Genomic DNA, 25,221 nt, shown 5'->3' on the forward strand with positions numbered 1-25,221 from the left:
GAATGTCTCAGATTTCAGAGCCTAGATCTAATTCTTAATAATACTTTAGTGGCTTAGAGGAGCTACCAAGAAAATATATGTTTAATTTGTATATTCCTAGGTAATCCATAAACTGTGTCGAAGACACTCTTCAAAATGATTCTCATTCTTAGTTATAGAATTGTTCGAAAAAACAAATTATCTGGGATACTTTATTACCGGATTCCTAATTCACGTTCCCTGTGTTCACTTCACTGTAAAACGTTCGGTCTTCAGAGCCTCTAAATTCGTATTTCAAAGTGATTACATGTGCGAGTTGTGTGCGATCAAGTAGATAACTCAATTTAATGATATAATGTTTGAATGCTACAGCTTTGGATATGAGAAGGACAAAGAGAATATTTTTATACTGTGCTCAAATAGCCACACTGCTATTCACATTGGATGCGACGCAACGAGTGTGTATTGACAGAAAATACCTGCATACAAGTTTGTGAAACAATACTGCTTGTCATATAACCGAACATTTTCCGTCTCCTTATAGCTAGCACTTACAGTCCATAGAAATCGCAAAAAGTTCACATTCCAAATCACCTAAGTTCGAAACCGGTACCGCGGCGGTAGTGTGGAGATTGCATAAAATCTTTTTTCTGGCTTGCGACTAATATGGAGATTGCATAAAATCTTTTTTCTTGCTTGCGAGTTATATCGTCTAAATGTATACAGAGTCCGGCACTCGAAGTGTAACCAATTAAAAAGGCCATAAATTCAGTTTGGAAAATTACTTTTACTTAATTCAAAGTACAAAATGTGTAAAAATAATACAAAATTCAGAATCAATTCACTTTTGCTCGATATGACCACCTTTTGCCTTGACTATGGCCTTGAGACGGTCAAAAACGAATCGCAAGCTGCCCGAATGTGACTTGCAGGTGTATTTTGGCCCACTCGCGGACAATAACTTTTTTCAGCGCCTCGAGACTGGTGTATCTTTTAGTTCGGATTTTGCTCTCCAAAATGGCCCACAGAGAATAATCCATTGGATTCGCATCTGGTGAATTCGAGAGCCATTGTGTGGACGTGATGAAGTTCGGAACGTTGATTTTCAGACATTCTTGGTTCACTCGAGCTTTGTGAGACGGTGCCGAGTCCTGCTGAAACGTCCATGGTCTGCCACCGAAATGTTTGTCTGCCCACGGCTTCAAAGCAACCTCCAGAATACTTTCCCGATAATATGTCGCATTTACCTTGACGCCAGGCTCGAAGGTCTGAAGTTGGTTACACTTCGAGTGCCGGACCCTGTACTATCCCGGACCGTTTATGGCTGTTCTATTTTTAACTTTTTCGTGACGTTCATTTCGAGAAAATCTACATCATATTAAGTTTTCAATGTGCTTTCACTGAGAGCAAAACTATTTTTCAGTTTGATGTCACACAGCATTTTTTTACTTTCTATTTCGATCTTTTAATCGTTAAAACGACCAAAACGATATCAAATTAAGTAATCGATATATACGAACAGCACAACATCAAATTCAGTTTTCTTTTCGATCTCACACTCTACTCGGGTTCTGCCTTCCATTAAATTGCAACTTATAGAAGCCATCGGAATTGAGATTACAACGACGATGCGACCCATCATCATCATTGCAGCGTACTACCCCAAACAAACAAATCTTCGAGATGGTACGTGTGCATCATTGAAGCGATATCTGGCTATGCTCACTCGACGACAGAACAAATTCATCATTGCTGGGGATCTGAACGCACGGCATGAGCTGTGGGGAAACACAAGACAGAATCGAAACGGATTCGTACTTGCCGAAGATTACGAAGCTGGACAGTACAACATCCTCGCTCCGGATCAACCAACGCGACTTTCCAGATCGGGAGTTCATTCCATTTTGGATATATTCATCAGCAACATCGCCATAGACAGCTCTTCGGTTGTCTTCAACGAGCTCTCTTTCAACCACTTTCCAGTAATATTGACATTGGGATCTTCACCAGAAACAGTGCGTATTCAACCTTGGAGGAACTATTATCGCACCGACTGGGTCCAATTTCAACAAATCGCCGACCAACTTATTAATATCGATTTGCCACTTGATTCCCCGATGGAAATTGATGCGGCCCTATCTTCCTTCCAGCATTCAATCACAGTCGCTCGTGATAGGACGGTTCCAGTACAACATGTGCCGAGTTCCTTTCTTCAAATCGACAGTGTCACCAAGAAACTCATTCAACTTCGAAATATATACCGGAGGCAGTATCAACGAACTGGCATCCTAGATAAGAATACCTCTTATAACAACTTAACTAGGATAATCCAGGAAAGGATAACTGAGCTTCGCAACAGGAACTTCCAGCAAAAGCTTCGAAAAATTCTCCCACAATTAAAGCCCTTCTGGTCCTTACCGAAGGTGCTTAGTAAAAAACGTGTTTAATCCACCTAGCAGTGAGATGATACCTATTTTTATCAATCCGCATGTGTTTTTTGCATGAATATTCTTCGGTGTTTAAGTTTTCATGACATTATTTTAATGACCCTCGTTTTAAGCGACAATTTGAGATTTTAATCACTCATTACTCTGTAATGTCGAAACTGCAAATCGGATCGAATTTGAATCTAGAAGTGTGATAATCGATTAAACATGCCATGATATGTAAGTTCCACTCTGAAGTTTACGGTAATTTAAGGTACTTCCAGAGCCGGTATTCAGGAACCAGCATAACCCAAACCGATTCGTATGGCCATATGACGAATAAATTACAACAGTTTTGAGTTCAACTTTGAAGCTTTTCGGGATTGTCATCTTCTATATCGGTTTGAATTTTAAAAATTCATCATCATGTAATTCGAGAACCGGAAGTCATAATTGGATAAAATAATTAATTTTTGTATATAAGTTTGTTTTAATTAAAATTTTTGTTTCTGAAATTTGATTAGGCTTTTTTTGAGAAAACGATTGAGCTTTGAGAAACGATTTTATACTGGAACCGGAATTCTAAAAGCGGTATGGCCGAAGTCAGATAAATTCACCTGAGTAGCTGTACACTTTACATTTGTTTCAAAACATTTGAAAATCAGTTAAGACATCTTTGAGAGATCATAGCACGAATTAAATTTTTAGGTGCCTTCTGATCGACAACTGAATACCACTAAAACTGAAAAAAGTTAATTTTTTTATCGACTATCCAAATCTGCTAACCCGATAAACCTGATTAAATTATGTGGAATAGACATTTTTATACAATCCCCGAAACCGGAAGTTGGATCTGACTGAAAAGCAAGATGTTTTATAGAACTTTGAAACTTTTCATTTGAATCTTAGATGATTCTTAGATTTCATTTGCATCTTAGATCGGTTCAGCCATCTTCAAGAAAAATGAGTTACACAATTTTGATTTCGTTTCACATATCATCCTGTATTTCCGAAACCAGAGTTCGGAACCAAACATAATGCAGGAACTTTGTTTGGGAGCATACGACTTTTCGTATGAATCTGAATTTGTAGAAAAGAAATTTTCCGAGAAAATTAATTGAAGTTATTTGTCACACACGCATTTGCTGATCTCGACGAACTCATTCGAATGGTATATGGATGTTATGTTGTTCCAGCATTTATTGCTGTAAGTAGTTTAAAACAAAATAATTAAAAAAAATTCTGCCATCATCTGGTTTATATATGTCATATTCGAACGATTATGTTGCCAAAAACGAGCCGTGCCAAAATCGGTCCGAGGCTAAATGTCATGAAAAAGAATGCTGTACACAATCCTTTTGGTTCTTAGAAACAATTGTATGTAACAGTATAAAAAATCGTGTTTTCCGTTGCTCCCAAGCATTTCTTTGTCATACAGCGCTCAAAACTCCTACTGCTGGAATAGGGGGAAAAGTCGCTTACAGAAAAATTTCGATATCTCCGTTAAAAATGGACGGATTTTAACAATCTATGGCTTGTTGGATAGGTATTACCGTGCGGAATCTAAGTCTGAAAACATATTCTGTTTTCAAGGTCAATTGTGACAGATACTGTCAAAAAACTGAAAATTTTGACATAAAACTTTGTATAACTCAAAAAGTAAACATCCGATCTCAAAACCATTCAATAGCGTTTTGGGTGACGGGGAGACATTTCATTTGCGACTAGCTTGATGAAAATCGGTCCAGCCATCTCTGAGATCTCGACCTCTTAGTTGACAACACACATACGGACACACACACATACACACACACACACACACACAGACATTTGCTCAGTTCGTCGAGCTGAATCGATTGGTATATGTCATTCGGCCCTCCGGGCCTCGGAAAAATTTTCGAAAGTTTGAGCGAATTCTATACCTATTTTTTATATATATAAAAATAGGTAAAACCAAAGCCTATTCCTCCTCTGATGTCACCCCAGGACGCAGCTGAAGGAATACCTTTAATCACACCAGTAGAGGAGGCAAATGCACCAGGCCAGCGCAACATTGTTGTCCACATGAAAGAGCCGTTGCTGATAGCGTAGCTGAGGTTGACCAATCAGACAGCTTGGTTCCTGAGGAAAATAGAGTCACTGCGAATGAGCTGATGGATATTGTGAAAAAAAATATTAAGGTATCCGATTTCAACAACACATTCAACATTGAGCTGAAACATTTGAGTATTCGTTCATTTGTTTTCTTAGTTAAAATTGTTAACAGGTGCAGGAAGCTTGGCTACTTCCTTTCAATGTGGAAGTTAACTAAAGTTATCCCAGTTCTTAAACCGGGGAAAGATCCTTCCTTTTCCAAGAGCTATCGGCCCATCAGCTTACTCTCTGCCCTATCCAAGCTGTTTGAATAGTCAATACAAAGGCGAATTCTTTCTTTCGCAGACGATCAAGATATATTACTGGAAGAACAGTTTGGGTTCCAGAAAGGAAGATCCACCATCCACCAACTCACAAGGGTTAACAACGTCATCCAGAAAAACAAATCAGTGTGCAAAACGACTACCACGGCAATATTGGATCCATCTTATTAAACTTATCAAAAATTGTCTTGCAGATAGAGCATTCCAGGTTTCTCTGAATAATGCACTTTCGGAAAGATTTACTATTCCTGCTGGTGTATCCTAAGGAAGTATACTAGGTCCCATCCTATATAACATTTTTACATCAGACATCCCAGACATTCTATCACAATTTGCTGATGATACTGCCATTCTTTACAAAGGTCGTGTCATTATTGTTCTGAAAAATAAACTACAGACAGGCCTGGATGCTCCAAATGAATATTTTACAAGCTGGAATCAATGCAGCAAAAACTCAGGTCAGCTCAATGATCAATGCAGCAAAAACTCAGGTCAGCTTGTTTTTATATTCAAGATCTACAAAACTTGTTCGAGACATTCTCGCTTGTCGTGACCTTCCATAAATGAAACTTTATTATTATTATTACGTAAAGAAAATTAGAGTTTCAATTTAATAAAGGACCCTTTTAAGACTTAGTTCTGATTTCAGCTGCGACCATGAGTTCAACCAATAGCTAAATTAGAATTGAAATTATGTAATGATGCAAAGTCGAAATAGTTTATGAAATTATCAACAAAATGTCTAAAAATAACAGCTTATTTTATAATTTATAGAAGTTAATCGTTTGGTTCAAATAATATTTCCGAGTAGATTTCATAATTAATGACGAATTACCTAAGATGATATTTAAGTAATAAAAGGAATATGTTTTAATAAATTTAAATCGTTGTGACTATTTTAGAATTATATTAGGATGAGAATTTTATGTAAAAGTGATGCTACGGCTAAGAAAAACTTATGTAAACTGCCTTACGATAAACGTATTTATGAAAAAAAAAACTCCAAAACTTGTTCAATCAGACGAATGCCGAATACTATTCGGTGATGAGGTCATCCAATGGTCCGACGAAGTCATCTATCTAGAACTCACCTTTGACAGACATCTGATATTCAGGTCACATGTTGACAAAATCGTTCAAAAATGCAGCATACTCATTAGGTCTCTGTATCCGCTGATTTGTAGAACATTTAAGCTGTGCCTAAGGGATCAGATGGCTGTCTATAAACAAATCATCTACCCCGCAATTGAATACGCAGTCCCTGTTTGGCGGAGCTGTGCACGAACGCACAAACTTAGGCTTCAGCGCATTCCAAGTAAGATCTTAAAGATAATTATTAATCAACCCCCTTGGACATGGACTAGTGAAGTACATGAGATGGCCTCCCTGGATATACTAGAACAAAAATTCGAACAATACTGCACGAAATTTGAAGGGATGTGCTCAATCTCTGTAATACAAATAATTCAAAATTTGCACGTATTAGGTTAGGGATAGATATAAGTAGGTAGATATTTTATTAATAATTTAAATAAACATTTTGATTAAACATTAGTATGTAAAACAAGAGTAACTAAAACACCTATTATTAACGAATCGTATGAACAACAAAGATGAAAGGCCAAGGGTCAAAACACTTGTACTGTAGAACGTTTATGTAATACACAAAGATAAGATTAATAAGCAGATATTTATGCAAAAAAAATGCAAGGACTTATAGCCGAGAACACCGATAATGGTAAAGAGATTCTTCAAAAATGGAACTCACTCAAAAATGGAATCATGATAATGATACTTTTTTATAAGAGCACATTTATTGCTTTTCTCATATAGAAAGTTCATGCAATCACTTTGCAAAAATGTTTATGCAAAAATTGACTAGTGAAAATTTTCGCTGAGGGCTTAGTTATCTATATCATTCGACACAGTTCATCGAGCTGAGCAATGTATGTTTCTGTGCGTGTATGTGTGTAGGTATGTGTCAAATAATGTTACTCATCAAATAAAAAAATGTGTAGTCCCATAGGTTGCTGTTGAATTTCATCATTCTTTTATAGGGTAAAGTGTGTTTAAAATTGTACACCGCCGTTTAGAGCGACGATGTTAAAACAAGTAAAATTCTTCAAGATTTGGCCTAAAACTAATTATTTTTGTAGGCTATATTAGTAACTTACTAAAAGAACCGACTTTGCCTATACCGGTTCCAAGTTCAAGGTTCCAGAACTACCGAAAATAGTGGTCAAAAAGCTTAAAACGAGACTCACTCAATTTTCTCAGAGATGATGGATCGATTTCTACAAACACGCTCAAATAAAAGTTTCTATAGTGTCATACTTTGCTGTTTAATTTCATGCGGATCAGACTTTCGGTTCTAAATCTATAGGGAAAAGTGTGTTTAATCATTCCGTGCGACGATGCAAAATAAAGAACAATTCTTATTATTCTGTTTACAAATTGAAAAGGTTTATGTTAGTTTATACTCAAAGAAATTTTCTTATTTTATTCAAGATTGACACAAAAAGAGTTCACAGAATCTTCCAGTGGGACGAATGAGGAATCGTTTCGTAGGAAATGAGAGTGAGGAATACTCGAACCGACTTGGTTTTGCGAGGAAATTTTGTCCAGATTCTGTTCCTACGCATAGCATTATTAGGGAGTCTTCTCCAAACAATGGTTCCATTGATAGACCCTTTTCAATGATGGAATTTTCCATAGCACTCATGTCTTGTAACAATAACGCTCCTGGGTTGGATGGAATTAAATTCATCTTGGTGAAGAATCTGCCCAACCTTGCAAAAAGACGATTGTTTTAATTGTTCAACAAGTTTATTGAGCAAAATATTGTTCCACCAGACTAGAGGCAAGTGAAAGTTATCGCCATCCAAAAGCCGGGGAAACCAGCTTCCAATCACAACTCATATAGACCCATTGCAATGTTGTCCTGCATCAGAAAATTGTTCGATAAAATTATTCTTCGAACGAACGGTTTGTTGCCAGATACTCAGTTTGGTTTCCGTAGAAATAAACGGACGAATGATTGCCTTGCATTACTTTCGTCTGACATCTAAATTGCCTTCGCTCAAAAACAACAATGGCATCTGTATTTTAGTCATTAAAGGAGCATTTGATTCAGTATCCATTGATGTTCTTTCAGACAATCTCCATAAACATGGACTCCCAGCGGTTATAAATATATTTTGCACTACCTTTTGTCAGAGAAACGCATGCATTTTTCACATGGCGATTTGGCAACATTTGGAATTAGCTGCATGGCTCTCCCTCAACGCTCATGCCTCAGTCCGCTCCTCTATAATTTTTACGTAAATGACATTGACAGCTGTCTAGTAATCCCATGTACACTAAGACAATTGGCAGATGATGGCGTGGTTTCAGTTACTGGACCTAAAGCTATTGATCTTCATAAACCATTGCAAGATACCTTAAATAATTTGTTCGTTTGGGCTCTTCATTAGGGTATCAAATTCTCTGCAGAGAACTGGTCGTCTTTTCAACAAAGCATGATCCCGCGCAGCTTCAGCTTCATATGATGGAAAGAATGATCCAACAGGTTTTGACTTTCAAATACCTCGGGGTGTGGTTTGATTCCAAATGTACGTGGGGACACATTAGGTATCTGATAACAAAATGCCAACAACGAGTAAATTTTCTTCGAACAATTACAGGATCTTGGTGGGGTGCTCACTCGGAAAATCTAATAAAATTGTATCAGACAACGATACTTTCAGTGATGGAATATGGACGCGTTTGCTTTCGTTCCGCTGCAAACTCTCATATTATCAAATTAGAGCGAATTCAATATCGTTGTTTGCGAATTGCTTTAGGCTGCATGCATTCGACACATACAATGAGTCTTGAAATTCTGGCAAGAGTTCTTCCATTGAAAGATCGTTTTTGGAAGCTTTCATCACAGCTGCTAATAAGATATGAGGTACTGAATCCCCTGGTTATTAATAACATCCAAGCTCCAAGATATATTCCTATCCGTGACACCCTCCTAAATGTCCCTGACTCAACACTATTTTTTGACACATCCATGTAGCGTGAAGTGCGTGGAATCCCGGAACACCTACGTTCGATGGAAATCCCAAAAATATTTACAAGTAAGTTCAGGCATATTGACTCTGAGAAAATATTTTACACGGACGGATCACGAATTGAAGAGGCTACTGGGTTTTCTATATTCAACAATAATGTTTCAGTCTCATTTAGGCTTCACAGATAGTCTGAGTGCAATTGAAGCCATTCGCTCAAACGCTGCTGGCAAAAATGAACCGTTTTTCTTGGGCAAACTAAAACAATACCAGAGCGACATATTGAATAATAATTATCAAGTCACAATAGTTTGGGTCCCGTCTCATTGTTCCATTCCACTCAATGAAAGAGCCGATATTTTAGCCAAACATGGTGCTATCGAGGGTGAAATTTATGAGAGACCAATTGCTTTCAACGAACTCTATAGCGCGTCTCGCCAAAGAACACTTGCCAGCTGGCAAGCTTCTTGGGATAAAGATGATCTGGGTCGGTGGACTGGATGTGAGTAGGGATTGCACTCGTGTGATGTCCAGACTCATGTCCAATTACTGTACGTAAAATGCACGTCTGATATTCGAAATGTATTAAGTTTAAAGTACAATGTATTGTGGATGCCACGGCGAAGAGAAACTTCATATTGCCTATGAAATAAACGTATTTATGGAAATAAGAATCTTCTAGTGATATTTATGAAAATACAAGTAATATTAGAGAGGCATCATTACACCACTAGGTGGATAGTTATTAGGTTTTGATAGTTATAGGTTTTGATAGTTATTTTACTTACCAATTTGACCTTTGAATCCTCCAGATTGAGTAACATTTTTGGGATATCGATCACCAGATCTAGCTTTGAACTTTCTTTGCAGTCGATATACAAAACCAACGAGTTTTGTTTGAATAAAATTGCTAACGATCGTATTGTTGTCGTTTCGTTCATCTCTGGTACATCCAAATACTTTGAATATAATTGGGTGTGCGTGTTAACGTCGATGGTTACTGAAAAAATAAAGCGAAAGATCCATAATTGATTCCTATATTGTATTTTAATCGCTGATCTGATTCCACAATTACAGTGATGTGTGCAAAAGAAATGGAAACATATGCACTCAATTTTCTCTGAGAAGGCAGCAATAATTTACATAAACTCAAATCAAAAGACTAAGGAATCCTAAGAAAACTTATGAATTTTATCGAATTTCGACACCGGTTCAGGTGTAACAAGGACATTTGTGCTAAATTTTTTTAAGAGTGTGACATGTAGTGACCAATTGAAAAGTGTTTTGACTTCAATGCTAGCTAACAAAATCAATATGACTTCTAAATTTTGTTAAAGACTGTCCCAGAAAGTATGGACGCACTTTGATTTCGCTGTAAATAATTCACACGAGTTAGATATTCAAATTTTATTCGATAAACTGATCATATTAGACTACAACAACATAATATTATTCTCAACATTTGCTACTTAGCCATTGTAGACTAGCTGACGCACCTTTTCGCAAACGTTCCTCATTAAATTCCGAACAGACTTTTTGGTGACCAGTTTTGACACTTTTTTCCAATCTTTTTCGAACTGTTGAATGGTTTCGGCTGCCGAGACCTGTTTCCTAAGATGTGCCTTCGTTAATGCCCAAAATTCCTCAATTGGTCGAAGTTGTGTGCAATTTGGTGGATTCATGTTTTTTGGGACGAAAGTGACATTTTTGTTAGTATACCATTCAACCGTTGATTTCGAGTAGTGGCAAGAAGCAAGATCTTGCCAGAAGACAACAGGATCCTCGTGGCTTCGAATCATGTGTAGAAGTCGTTTTTGTAAACATTCCTTGATGTATATTTTGCTGTTCATTGAAGCAGTGGTGATGAAGATTTTCGAAATCTTACCGCAGCTACAAATTGCTTGCCAGACCATAGCTTTCTTACCAAATTTTTTGACTTCAATCGATGTTTCGGACTGGTTTAACACTTGCCGTTCTCGCACCGTATAATATTCTGGTCCCGGAAAGGAATTGTAATCGAGTTTCACGTAGGTTTTGTCGTCCATGATTAAATGAATTGCAGTTCAAATTTCCAGCAAGAATCGTATTGTACAGCTTTCGAACCCTCGGCCTGATCGATGCTTCTTGTTTGGACTACGTTTTGGTTGTTTCTGCTTCTTATAGGTTCGAAGATTCAAACGTTACTTAGCACGAAGAACATTTGACTTCGAAGTGCCCACTTTTTTAACCATATCCCGAATCTCCTCCTTTTGTTCGAACGCATTCAGTATACGTTAATCCAACTGAGGGTTAGCAGGACTTTTTCTTCGACCCGTTTTCGGTTTATCGTCAAAGGTGTTATCCGCACTTTTTCACTTACTCTTTCCATTTTGTGCACCATTTGTACACAATTTTTCGACGTTGTTCTGCTGAAAGTCCACGCATTTCGAAACAAACCAATGAAAACGAATAAACAACTGCCCAAGTGGTTAGAGAAGAGTGTGAACAACAGGACGCAGCCATAAAAATAGACAGATTCTGAACCATTCCGAAATGGCATCGGTTTTTGGTTGCGTCCATAGTTTCTGGGACAGTCTTTAGTCAATGGCCAAACATACATTCCCCACTATCTGAAGTACTGGATGTAGTGATTTAAAACTTCATGATAAACGGAACTAATTTCGATTTTTCTGGGAGAGTCAATCTAATCTAATTTCTATTTATTGATTTCGTCTTTGATAAATTACACCGCACAAACTCCTGAATACATTTTTATATACATTAAAACCGAATTTGAAATTAATTTCATCAACAACGGCAAAATGCAGTGGGTGAAGTTTTGAAATTATTGCACAATGAGTCTTTTTGAAATATAAAACGTTTTTAATCCACCTAACAGTGAGAAGATACCTTTTTTATCAATCCGCATTAGTTTTTTTGCATGAATATTCTTCGGTGTTTTAGTTCTCATGACACTATTTTAAAGACCGTCATTTTAAGCGGCAATTTGTGATTTTAATCAATCAATATCATGTAATGTCGAAGCTGCAAATCGGATCGAATTTGAATCTGAACGTGTGACAATCGATTGAACATACCATGAGATATCGAAGAAAGTTTCAGTTTAGACTTTACGGTTACTTACGGTACTTCCAGAGCCTGTATTCAGGAACCAGCAAAACCCAAAACGATTCGTATGGCCAAAAAAAAAGTATGACGAAATTGCAATAATTTTCAGTCCAACTTTGAAGCTTTTTAGAATTGTCTATCTTCTATATCGATTAGAATTTTAAAATCATTCATCACCCTGTAATTCCAGAATCGGAAATCAGAATCGAATAAAATTCATTAATTTTTCATGGGACCATAGATCCTTTAATTTGAATTATTGTTTTTGAAATTCAGTTTTTTGAGAAAACGATTTGATACTGGAACAAGAATTTAATATCAGTGTAACCGAAGCCAGTTAAATTCACCTGATTTATTTACATTTAATTCAAAATGTTCGAAAATCAGTGCAGACTGACTAAAAAGCAAGATGTTTTATAAAATCTTAAGACCTTTCATTTGAATCTTAGATTTCATTTGAATCTGAGATCGGTTCTGCCATCTATGAGAAAAATGAGTTACACTATTTTAATTTCATTTGACATATCATCCTATAGCTCAGGAACCAGAAGTCGGATCCAGACGTAATTCAGGAACATTGTTTGAAAGCACTTCTCGTATGAATCTGAGTTTGTAGAAAATGGTTGAATCATCTCCGAGAAAATTGAGTGAAATTATTTTCCACACAAGCATTTGATGATCTCGACGAACTGATTCGAATGGTATATGGGTGTTATATTCTTCCAGCATTCATTACTGTCAGTAGATTAAATCAATATAAATATGCAATTGTTTAAAACTCGAAAATGCTGCCATCTTGGCCATCATCTGATTTACATATGTCGTATTCGAACGATTATGTTGCCAAAAACGAACCGTGCTAAAATCCGTTCGAGGCAAAATATCATGAAATAGGATGTTGTACACAGTCTTAGTGGTACTTAGAAACAATGGTATGTAACAGTATGAAAAATCGTGTTTCACGTTGCTCCCAAGCATTGCATTATCATAAAGCGCTCAAAATTCCTACTACTGGAATTAGGGGAAAAATTAATTACACAAAAATATCGATATTTCCCTTAAAATGGACGGCAATCTATGGCTTATTGGATAGCTATTACCGTGTGAAATCTAAGTCAAAAAACATATTCTGTTTTCAAGGTCAATTGTGACAATTATTGGCAGCAAACTGAAAATTTTGACATAAAACTTCGTATAACTCAAAAAGCGGGTGGGTAATGTCAGAGACATAACTGGATGTCGTGAATACGAAAACAACTGACATGTTCCTTAACACTTCCGAATATCAATTGTATGAATTATGCACGCATTCCCCTTTTTCACATTTTTCGCAAAAACAAAGAAAGCTTCACTTGATCTCGATTACTGTGAATTTCACACAGCGAAAAGTGCACAAATCTAAGCAAACTATTCTTGATTTGCAGTAAACTAAGGATATTTCCCTACGATTTGCAAACAACAAATCCTAATAGTTCTTTAGAAAACTTTTAGAGCCATTAGAACAGCTGATATTGTGCAATGCTCTCCACCGTTGCTTTTTCCCAATGCTAATGACTGGCAGCTGTGACGTAATCGCTATGTCGAAAGCGAAACTAGCTGTGCAGACGACACAAAACACATCTGCTCTCAATGGCGATAGAATCCAAACTGATTGAATTTTTGTTAAGAGATTTCCTTTTATGTGATTTCGTTTGTAGCTTTCTCACTAATGGGCGGTCCTAACGGCTATAAAAATAGCCGCATACAGAATTTTAATGTCGATTATTTCATTTCGGATTTGCATAATTAATTGGAAGAAACTATCAATATGCTGAAGGGACTCGTTTCTAGCATTCAAAAAGGTCAAATTGCGTAATTCTCTACGACATTAAACTCTGGAACATTTTTCGCAAAAACAAAGAAGGCTCCACTTGATCTCGATTACTGTGAGTTTCACACAGCGAAAAGTGCACAAATCTAAGCAAACTGTTCTTGATTTGCCGTAAACCGAGGATATTTCCCTACGATTTGCGAACAACAAATCCTAATAGTTCTTTAGAAAACTTTTAGAGCCATTAGAACGGCTGATATTGTGCAATGCTCTCCACCGTTGTTTTTTTCCCAATGCTAATGACTGGCAGCTGTGACGTAATCGCTCTTGTCGAAAGCGAAACTAGCTGTGCAGACGACACAAAACACATCTGCTCGCAGGGGCGATAGAATCCAAACTGATTGAATTTTTGTTAAGAGATTTCCTTTTATGTGATTTCGTTTGTAGCTTTCTCACTAATGGGCGGTCCTAACGGCTATAAAAATAGCCGCATACAGAATTTTATTGTCGATTATTTCATTTCGGATTTGCATAATTTATTGAAAGAAACTATCAATATGCTGTAGGGATTCGTTTCCAGCATTCAAATTGCGTAATTCTTCTCTACGACATTAAACTCTAAAACATTTTTTGCAGAAAAAGGCTTCACTTGATCTCGATTACTGTGAATTTCACACAGCGAAAAGTGCACAAATCTGAGCAAACTGTTCTTGATTTGCCGTACACTGAGGATATTTCCCTACGATTTGCGAACAACAAATCCTAATAGTTCTTTAGAAAACTTCTAGAGCCATTAGAACGGCTGATATTGTGCAATGCTCTCCACCGTTATTTTTTTTCCCAATGCTAATGACTGGCAGCTGTGACGTAATCGCTCTTTTCGAAAGCGTGCAGACGACACAAAACACATCTGCTCGCAGTGGCGATTGAATCCAAACTGATTGAATTTTTGTTAAGAGATTTCCTTTTATGTGATTTCGTTTGTAGCTTTTTCACTATCGGAACAAATTGGCTCAAATGGCACGTTCTCCTTGATATTTGGAGATTTGTGCCTTGCCATCAATTTGTTTTTAGCATCATTTTCCCGATATATAAGAGGGAAGGATTGAAAGGAAATGGTAAGGGTTGGACTAGGAGGATGGGAAAAATTGACGACACAAAAACACATAAAAGCAGAAGTAAATTCTGCACCCCTAAGGGATGCTGAACAATCTGCTGAGGATCACATTTAGTGGAAGCAGAAGGAAATTCTGAACCTCTACGAGGTCCCGAACAGTCTGCTGTTAATAAAACTGTTAATTTAGAGATCTTACAAAAGCGACACCATTCTGCACTCCCGGAAGAATGCAGAACGACTCGCAGTATGTACGAGCAGAAGTAAATTCGGTACCCCCCAGAGGATGCCAAACAATCTGCCAAACCCTATTTAAGGTGAATACAGAAGGGATTCATTCACTCCAGGAAGAACGATGAACCCTTCTGACTATAGCTCCTTACCACATTGGGTGAGAAACGAGAGAATATCCTTCAATTTTAGCTCCGCATACACAGACTCAACCATGTATGGAGAACCAAAAACCCGGATACGTAGCTGCGTCAATGCGGGACAGTTACATATCAGATGATATGAAGTACCATAATCGCATTCACACAAATCACACGAATAATACTCAGCACGTTGAATAGTAGCCATGTGATAATTGAGTTTGCAATGTCCAGTCAGAGCTCTGACCAGAACACTTCAATGATACTTGGAGAAATGCAGTAGACACTTTGACATTTTCAGATCTAAATCTGGTAGAAATGCTTTTGTCTGAGCGCAAGTTTGCAAGCTGCGCCATTAGCTGTCATGTTTGGATGCAGCCCAAGAACGTATCTTGTGCTTTATCCAACTAGTTGAAAGTGGTAAAGCTGGTTCAGGACCAACGAAATCATTCGTTGCACCAGCTCTAGCCAACTCATCAGCCCATTCATTTCCAGTAATACCAGAATGGCCGGGTACCCATAAGAAGTAAACAGCATTTGAAATGCTGAGGTCTTCAATTTGAGTTCGACATGCGATCACTAGATTCGACCGTGAGTCATTCGAACTGAGTGCTTTTAAGGCTGCCTGATTGTCGGAACAAAAATAAATACGTTTACCACAGATCCTCTGCTGAAGTGCCGATTGTACTCCACACAGAATTGCGTAGATTTCTGCTTGGAACACAGTACAGTATCTACCAAGTGAATGAGACTGCTCCAGCCTATTTCACGACAGTAGATACCAGCACCAGCACGACCATTCAACAGAGAACCGTCCGTAAAACAAACTATGTGTTCATCAAGTTGTCGTTCCTGACAACCAGACAATCATTCCTAACGAAGAGGATAGCTCACATTGAATGTTTTAAAAGGAAAACTGCATGTGAGAGTTAGGTCACTAGGAGCGAGTAAATACTCATTTCACGGAACCATTTGAGACCACAAGCGAGTGTGACTGGTAGCATATTCTAATGGGTTACTGTTCCAAAGCCCTGTAACCCTAAGACGGTATGCACAAGATAATGCTTCTTGTTTTAGGAACACATGTAGTGGTTTAATGCACAGTAGCGCCTCTAGAGCAGCAGTAGGAGTTGTCGTGAATGCTCCTGTCATCGCCATTTGGACCATCCTTTGGAGATGATTTAGCTTTGACTGAACTGTCGCGACTTCTCCTTTCTGCCACCATACAAGACATCCATATGCTAAAATTGGTCTAACGATAGTTGCGTAGATCCAATGAATATATCTGGGTTTGAGTCCCCATGATTTTCCAAAAGCTCGTCTGCATTGGCCGAAAGCCATGCAAGCTCTTTTAATCCTGAAATCAATGTGAGCAGACCAATTCAGTTTTTAGTCAAGAATAACCCCGACGTATTTAACTTGATCGACCACAGTGACCCCTGAACCAAAGAACTGCAACGGACGAGCTCCTGTAATTATCCTACGATGAGTGAAAAGCACCATTGATGTTTTGCCCGGATTTACAGATAATCCAAACCTGACAACACCATTGTTCAACAGATCGCAGGGCTTGCTGCATTAAATCAAAGAGAGTGTTAATGCTTATACCGGTCATCAATATATGATAATCGTCGGCAAAACCATAAGTCGGAAATCCAAGGTTATTAAGTTTCCTTAACAAACTATCAGCGACTAGGTTCCATAAAAGTGGGGATAGTACACCACCTTGAGGACACCCACAGACACTCAGCTTTCTAATCTCTGGCCTGCCGAAGCGATGATCAAAGTTGATTGCTAAGCATTGCGTGTATCCAGTAAGGGAAAAACCCAAGATATTCCGTTCACGACTGCAATGTTTAACCTCCTGCAGCCATTCAGCCATCGGCACGGAAATACACCTTGACTTAGGAGTTCCTATTTTTGTGGCCTTTTACGACATGGAATAGGAAACCAGCGGATCAATTCTTGGTAAAAAATAATTCCGCCGGATGCCACACGGCTTACCTGTTTGGTGGACTTATACCACCGGTACAGGTGGACCGTAGCGTTATTCTTAGCAGTTGGGAAACCGCTACCGACACTACACGGCTATCTAGGCTGCTCAGAGAGGGAAGTTAACATTGATGGTCAACTTCCATGGATGGCCGAGCAGCCGGTTTGTAGCTTTTTCACTAATGGGCGGTCCTAACGGCTATAAAAATAGCCGCATACAGAATTTTATTGTCGATTATTTCATTTCGGATTTGCATAATTTATTGAAAGAAACTATCAATATGCTGTAGGGATTCGTTTCTAGCATTCAGAAGGACCAAATTTCGGAACTCACTGCGATATTCATCACTTTTCGAAACATTTTTCCCGGACGATTTGTTGTACAGCAGCAGATATTTTGTTCTCTTCCTTTGAACGCGCTCTGATTGGCTGGTGGTGACATGGATCAAATGAGACAGGTTTTTCAATAGTGTACCATTGAAATACTTCAATGCTTTTGCTATACACGTTAAAATTGAAAAATTTCGATTCTATTGGTAGTTAGATTATATAAATCCTTTCACAGATCACTGAGCTATGAGCTTTAAAAATACGAGAAAGGCAAACGCGCCTTAAGAATTAACCTCTTTGATACTCGTTTATACCAAACATTTCAGAAAAGTTTAATTTTGAATTATTTGAGACTATGTCACAAAACTGAAAATTTTATCATAAAATTGTGATCATATTTCCATGTCAGCATGTCGCAAGAATTGTGTTGATTCGTTAGATACAACAATAGATATTCACGATCAAAAACTTATCACTCTCTCAGAGGGTAAATTTCGAAAAGGCACCCCATAGTAAAGTGACTCGTATTCACGACAAAAATGGGTTGTATAGAGGTACAATAAAGTAAATTCCGCATAATTCTTTAGGAGTATTATTATGGTTTTAAGAAGAACCGAATAGAAGTCTGGAATAGAGAACTGGACCCTGAGTGCAAGACCTAAATTTAGATCCAATAACAGACTCAGAATCCAGTTTCAGTCGCTGCTGGTTCTCGCCTTGATGGCCAGCAAGCGAATGAGAGATGCGACCTGAGCGTTTGAGGTTTTAACCACGCAGAAGGTGCATTTTCCGTCGCTGCTGGTTGATGATTCCACTCCCACGACGTCTGCTTCCATCGAACGCACGAAAAGAAATGATCGATTTTCGACCACGGTTCCCCTTTTATACGCATTCAGTTGAAGATATGTGCCTGACTACCTCAAAATCGTTGTCCTTGCGCGAAAAACCCAAGCGAAAGTAAAGAGTTTTCCGCGTTGTTTTCAAATTTTAAGAAAACTTAATTGTTGAGTTGTTTGTGGTTATCACACACTGTTCAAAATATTATCCTGAATTCCTGATCATATTTTTGATGAAATGGTGAAAGAATTATGTTGCTACCATTAATACAAGTCGAGATATTCACGATTAAGTTCTGCCCATTCTTCCATATGGCTAATTTTGAAAAGGCGCCCCATAGTAAAGTAAGTCGTATTCACGACAAAAGGTAAGATCCGATCTCAAAACCATTCAATAGCGTTCAGGGTGACGGGAAGACCTTTCATTTGCGACTAGATTGATAAAAATCGGTCCAGCCATCTCTGAGATCTCGACCTCTTAGATGAAACAAAACCCGTAAGAAATTTTCTACACTTGACTCAAAACCGTTACTCACAATCGTAGGGTCAAACGAAAGGTCTTATGGTCCTTAAAAAAATTACTGCATATTTTCGGATTCAACTAACATTTAAATCGTCATTTAGAGTGCGATGGCAAAATTGTATAAAATCTTACAAATGTGAAAAGAATCTAGTAGAGTTTGTACGTCATGTTAGTTGGTTGTCGTACGAACCGAATTCGATTATATCGGTTCTCGGGTTTCGGTGCTAGAATTACATATAATAGTGAATCCACTTCGTTTTCTTAAGGATACGCGAGCAAAGCACTGTTTCATTTTCTATGGTATACTAAATAATTTACAAACAATCCATTGGTTTCTTTCAAAAATCGAATAGAAAATTTTTGAATAGAATACCACACCATTATACATGAGAAAGGTATCATTACACCACTAGGTGGATCAAAACAGGTTTTTTATGATGCCCAACGTATCCACGCTATTGATTGGCATCTTCTTCATGAGAACTGTATTTAAAGATAGATATTGCAAAACAAATACCTGTCATCTGTTGCTGATTGCCCAAGCTGATGACGCTCGATGCTGCTGCTGTTACCGGGTGGACTAGTATTGTAGACGTCGGCTTTCAAGTCCGGCTAGCATCGTCGTTAACTCGCGTATACATTCCAGCTCGCGAAGTCGAGATAGACGACGTGATAACCGATCCGAGTCTGACTTGCGAGGACGTTCTTAAGCATGGGGCAGGCGGTTTCAAAAACCCCCTACTCAAGAACGTTAAGATACTGGACTGCAAGAAATTGCGTTCAGTATCGACCGCTGAGAATGGCACTAAGTCCTATGTCCCATCAGACTCGTACCGGGTGACTTTCACTGGCACGGCTTTGTCTAAGTACGTCCTCCTGGACCGAGTTCGTTTACCTGTTCGCCTTTTTGTGCCGCGGATCATGAGCTACACCTATTGCAAACAATTGGGACATACAGCATCCCATTGTTGCAATAAATCCCGGTGTATAAAGTGTGGAGGGAGTCATGCGGATAACTCCTGCAGTGGAGACAATGAAAAGTGTCTCTACTGTAAGGAGGGATAGCATGACCTCTCGGAATGCCCCGCGTACCAAAGACAAGATGAGGCGTTCACGCAAAGACAAGATGAGGCGTTCACTCAAGCAACATTCCAAGCGTTCTTTTGCTGAAATGTTGAAGAGTGCTACGCCTCCAGCAAACCTTTACGCTTGTGTGTCAGCTGACGAAAGCGATGCTGATGATCCCCTTGAAAGTACATCTTCGGCGGTCCCTCATGGCTTCAGAAAGAGAAGAAATAAATCTTCTAGTAAGCTTCCTAGTACGGGTTCGAAGGTATATTCCGGTGGGTTTCAAAAAATTATAACTGGAAGTGATGGCAAAAAACCGGAGAAAAAAGCTCCAGGGCTTGGAAAATTAAATTCCGAGCACGAATTTCCATCACTTCCTGGGACTTCAAAACCACCGAAAGTCCTTAAAAATCAGTCAGATAATTTACCATATACTGAGTTTGTTAAATTCTCTGGTATTGTGGACTGGATCATCTCTACTTTCAATATTTCAATATTCCTACAGTTAAAACATTCTTGAAGTAGTGGACTGTGAAATTGCCCCTTCTTACAGCGATCGTGTCCGTCGATGGCTAAGCTTTTTAAGGATAATATTGTCACACATGACTGGAGACTAGTAAGAGTTATCGCCGTTCAAAAACCAGGTAAACCAGCCTCCGATCACAGTTCGTATCGGCCGATTCTTTCACCAATTCTGAATAACTTTTTGTATAATCTATTGTCCGAGAAATACATGTATTTAGCGCATGGTGATTTGTCGACAATACGATTAAGCGACATCGGTCTTCCTCAGGGTTCATGCTTAAGCCCCCTTTTATACATTTTTTACGTAAACAACATTGATGAATGTATCAACACATCTTGCACGTAAAGAAAACTTTGCGACTACAGCGTTGTGTTTATTATAGGACCCAAAGCTGCCGATCTCCAAGGACCACTGCAAGATACCCTCGACAACTTGTCGACATGGGCTCTTCAAATGGGTATCGAGTTCTCTACGGAGAAAACTGAGCTAGTTGTATTTTCAAGGAAGCGAGAACCAGCACAATTAAAGCTTCAACTAAGTAGTGAAACCATAGCTCAGGTATCCACATTTAAATATCTCGGGGTCTGGTTCGACTCTAAAGGCACCTGGCGATGTCACATTAGGTATCTGAAACAAAAATACCAGCAGAGAATTAATTTTCTTTGCACAATAACCGGAACTTGGTGGGGTGCCCACCCAGGAGATCTGATCAGGCTGTACCAAACAACGATATTGTCCGTAATGGTATATGGATGCTTCCGCTTCCGAACCGCCGCGAACATCCATTTCGTTGAACTGGAAAGAATTCAGTGTCGTTGTTTGCGTATTGCCTTAGGTTGCATGCAGTCGACTTACACGACTGCTCGCGGGTGTCTTACCGTTGAAAAATCGATTCTGGGATCTCTCATATCGATTGCTGATCCGATGCGATATCTTGAATCCGATGGTGATTGAAAACTTCGAAAGGCTGATCGAGCTCAATTCTCAGGCCCGTCTTATGTCCTTGTATTTTGATTACATGGCTCAGAATTATAATCCTTCTTCGTTTGTTTCCAACCATGCCCATTTTTGGAATACTTTGATTCCACTGTGTTTTTCGACACATCCATGGGAGAAGAGATTCGTGGAATTCCGGATCACGTACGCCCTCGAGTGGACCCTAATATCTTTTATAATAAATTCAGAAGAGTCAACTGTGAAAATGTGTTTTACACTGACGGATCAATCATCAACAGGTCCACAGGCTTCGGCATCTACAATCAAAAATTCAATTTCAACCGCCCGAGTGAACGGGCGCTTTTTTGGCATTGTGCCACAAACCCGCGCGCGCAAATTATTTATTTACTTTTACATTTCTTGACCCGCGTCGCGTAGTGCTTAAAGTGCACATATACTTTTATTTTCTTCCGACAACCTTGTATGGCAAAGTGCAGTGTCGTCAATTGTGCACTGAACGATAATCGTTCTCTTTGGAATTGCAGTGGATCCTGCGGAAGGAAATTTCACTCCGCCTGAATTGGCGTTCAGCGAAATAATGAAGAACTGCTGCGTACATTCATGCTTCTTTTATGCATCGAATGTCAGGAGGACTATTACGAACAATTCAATTTGAATGAACTCATACGCCAACAGAAAAAAATAACGGACAGTATTAAGGTTCAGTCAGACTCGAATCAGACCCTTATTCAGTATTTAAAAACCACGGCCATATCGAATGAATCGTTCAATCATATCGAGTCATTATTGACCGATATTCAATCGGAGCTGACCAAAATAAAAAACATTAATACTACAACCGAAAAAAAATATCATTGGAATTTTCTTAGGTATCAGAAACCATATGGATGCCTGAATTTCTTGGTGAAGATTTGGGTAAATCAAGTAATACACTGGCAATTAATGCGCAGTCGGCAATCGAAAAATGCACTGCAACTCTACTTCACAAATCGTCTACCAAATTATGTGCGAAGTTAAATTTTTATCGTCAGAATTCTCTATCATAATGCCAGAAAAGAAATTCGCCCATCCAAGCCTACAAGAAAAACTATTGGACTGTACTCCTGAGCTCGACAGCACAACTTTAGAAACAGGGGAGGAAATTCAAGCATGCGACAGTGGCTGGCGCTTCATTGGAAGTAAAAAAATCTGGAAACGAGACTGGAGTGATTTTGACAAGAAACAGCGCACTCGACGGCTGCAAGAAAAACAAGCAGAAAAAGCAAACCTCAGCACAACTTTAGAAACAGGGGAGGAAATTCAAGCATGCGACAGTGGCTGGCGCCTCATTGGAAGTAAAAAAATCTGGAAACGAGACTGGAGTGATTATGACAAGAAACAGCGCACTCGACGGCTGCAAGAAAAACAAGCAGAAAAAGCAAACCTCAGACGGAAACATCGGAACGGAAACAACAAAATAATACAAATTTCAACAACAACAAGATCAGAACCAAATATTACACTTTCATTATTTTTACGTTTCGTCTTTGACTCATCAGTGCAGAGCAGTTCAAATTGAACTGCTTAGTGCTAAACTCGTGCAAGTAGGCACATAAAATATTACACGACACAAACACGACAACAACAACAACAGCAACAACAACAGCAGCAACACAATAATAACAACAACAACACTAACAATACCAACAACAACAACAACGTGCACTCCAACAGCAACTTCAACACTAATAGTAACAATACCTGCCACAACAATAACAATAATATGTCATTACAATATACTTTACCCTTGGACAAAGACTTACTAGCAGCTGCACGGATTAATTTCTCCGGGCATCTAGGTGCAGATATTGCCTCAAAATTCATAAATTTTCAAAAAGGTGAAACAATCAACCTTTACAAATGAACAAGAAGTATTCAAAACAATTCTACTCCGGTCTTAGGAAGTAATGGTAATTGCCAGTGTATTACTTTTTTCTTTGTCCATCCGTCCAACCGAACGGACGTGTTCACGGGACTCGTGTCGCAGTATATCGCGCGCGTATATTTTTTTTAAATTTTATTTCAACTTTTTTATTTCGACGCAAACGTGCAAGTAGGCACTCTTTTTTAAATAGTAATCATTTTTAAACATACCGTCACGTAAACATGGAGAAGTGCGGAATTAGTAATTGTACTGTCTACGACAATCGCTATCTCTGGAAGTGTCATGGAAAGTGCAATCGGAAATTTCATGCAGCCTACGTGGGAACACAGAAAAACCACGAAGAATTATTAAGAACCTTCATGGTACCTCTCTATATTGACTGTCAGCAGGAATTTGCCGAAGAACTGCAAATGAGGAAACTTATCCATCAACAGCAGGAATTAAACCAAACAGCCCGTGCCCAAATTGAAGCAAACCATGCTTTATTCGCACAAATAAAAAGCATGAAAGTATCACATGACGCTCTCGACAGCATGGAATCTCTTTTGCTGAAGCTAGAAACGGACATAAAAATAAGTACGGGTGTGTAATGTCAGACATAACTGGATGTCGTGAATACGAATATGACACGCTTTATTTATGCTTCCGAATTCGAACTGTAGTTGATCGATTGTTTGAATTGTGCAACTTTCCTCTCTTTTATTACTAGAAATTTAAATGATGCGCGTAGACTAAATTACAGATTAGTTACATTAAACATTCTGAAACGCAATTAAATATTTTGAAAGCAGTATAGTTCTTTATATTAAAAAAAGGTGGCTCTGAAATGAACTTTTTATGAAAGCGTTCGTGATGAAGAGTGACGAGTTGAGTTAGTTCAGCACGCAGACTCTGAATTCTAAACCCATATTCTGGAACTAAGCTCTGAAACTTGAAGACCGCCATGACTACCAGAATAGGTTGTATAGAGTACAGTATAGTGAATTTCCGCATAATTCTTTAGGGGTATTATTATGGTTGTAAAAAGAACCGAATAGAAGAAGTCTGGAATAAAGAACTGGACCCTGAGTTCAAGAACTAAATTTAGAACCAATAACAGACTCAGAATCCAGTTTGAATTCTAGAACTGCAATTTCGAAACTGAAATTTGTTCCGGAATACAGTTCCAGAATCCAGTTTCAGCACACAGGCTCTGAATACTAAACCTATATTGCGGAACTAATATCTGAAATTTGAACGTTACGACTACCGAAAAGCAAATGAGAGTTGCGACCTGAGCGATTGAGCTTTTAACCACGCAGAAGGTGCTCTCTCCATCGCTGCTGGTTGATGGTTTAACTCTCTCTCATTATTAATATTAGGTGTTTTAGTTACTCTTGTTTTACATACTAATGTTTAATCATAATAATTATTTTAATAATTTATAAAATATCTACCTACTTATAACTATCTCTAACCTAATACGTACAAATTTTGAATTATTTGTATTTCAGAGATTGAGCACCTCTCTTCAAATTTCACTAGTCCTTGTCCAAGGGGGTAGATTTAGTATCACCTTTAAGATCTTACTTTGAATGCGCTGAAGCCTAAGTTTGTGTGTTCGTGTACAGCCCCGCCAAACAGGGACTGCGTATTCAATTGCGGGGTAGATGATTTGTTTATAGACAGCCATCTGATTCTTCAGGCACAGTTTAGATGTTCTACAAATCAGCGGATACAGAGACCTAATGAGTATGCTGCATTTTTGAACGATTTTGTCAACATGTGACCTGAATATATAATGTCTGT

General features: G+C 38.4%; 1 protein-coding gene across 4 annotated transcripts in view; it reads right to left on the reverse strand.

The window, feature by feature from the left end:
- LOC131432575 (cartilage oligomeric matrix protein) overlaps positions 1 to 25,221 on the reverse strand; it is a 1,247,904-nt gene that overhangs the window by 924,202 nt on the left and 298,481 nt on the right. For all 4 annotated transcript variants that reach the window (XM_058598920.1, XM_058598918.1, XM_058598921.1 and 1 more), the window contains exon 5: positions 9,663 to 9,874. In XM_058598920.1, coding sequence (XP_058454903.1) covers positions 9,663 to 9,874 — 212 coding nt within the window. The remainder of the gene's footprint in view (positions 1 to 9,662; positions 9,875 to 25,221) is intronic.

Source organism: Malaya genurostris, chromosome 2 (genome assembly GCF_030247185.1).
Source record: "Malaya genurostris strain Urasoe2022 chromosome 2, Malgen_1.1, whole genome shotgun sequence".
Classification (NCBI taxonomy): Eukaryota; Metazoa; Arthropoda; class Insecta; order Diptera; family Culicidae; genus Malaya; species Malaya genurostris.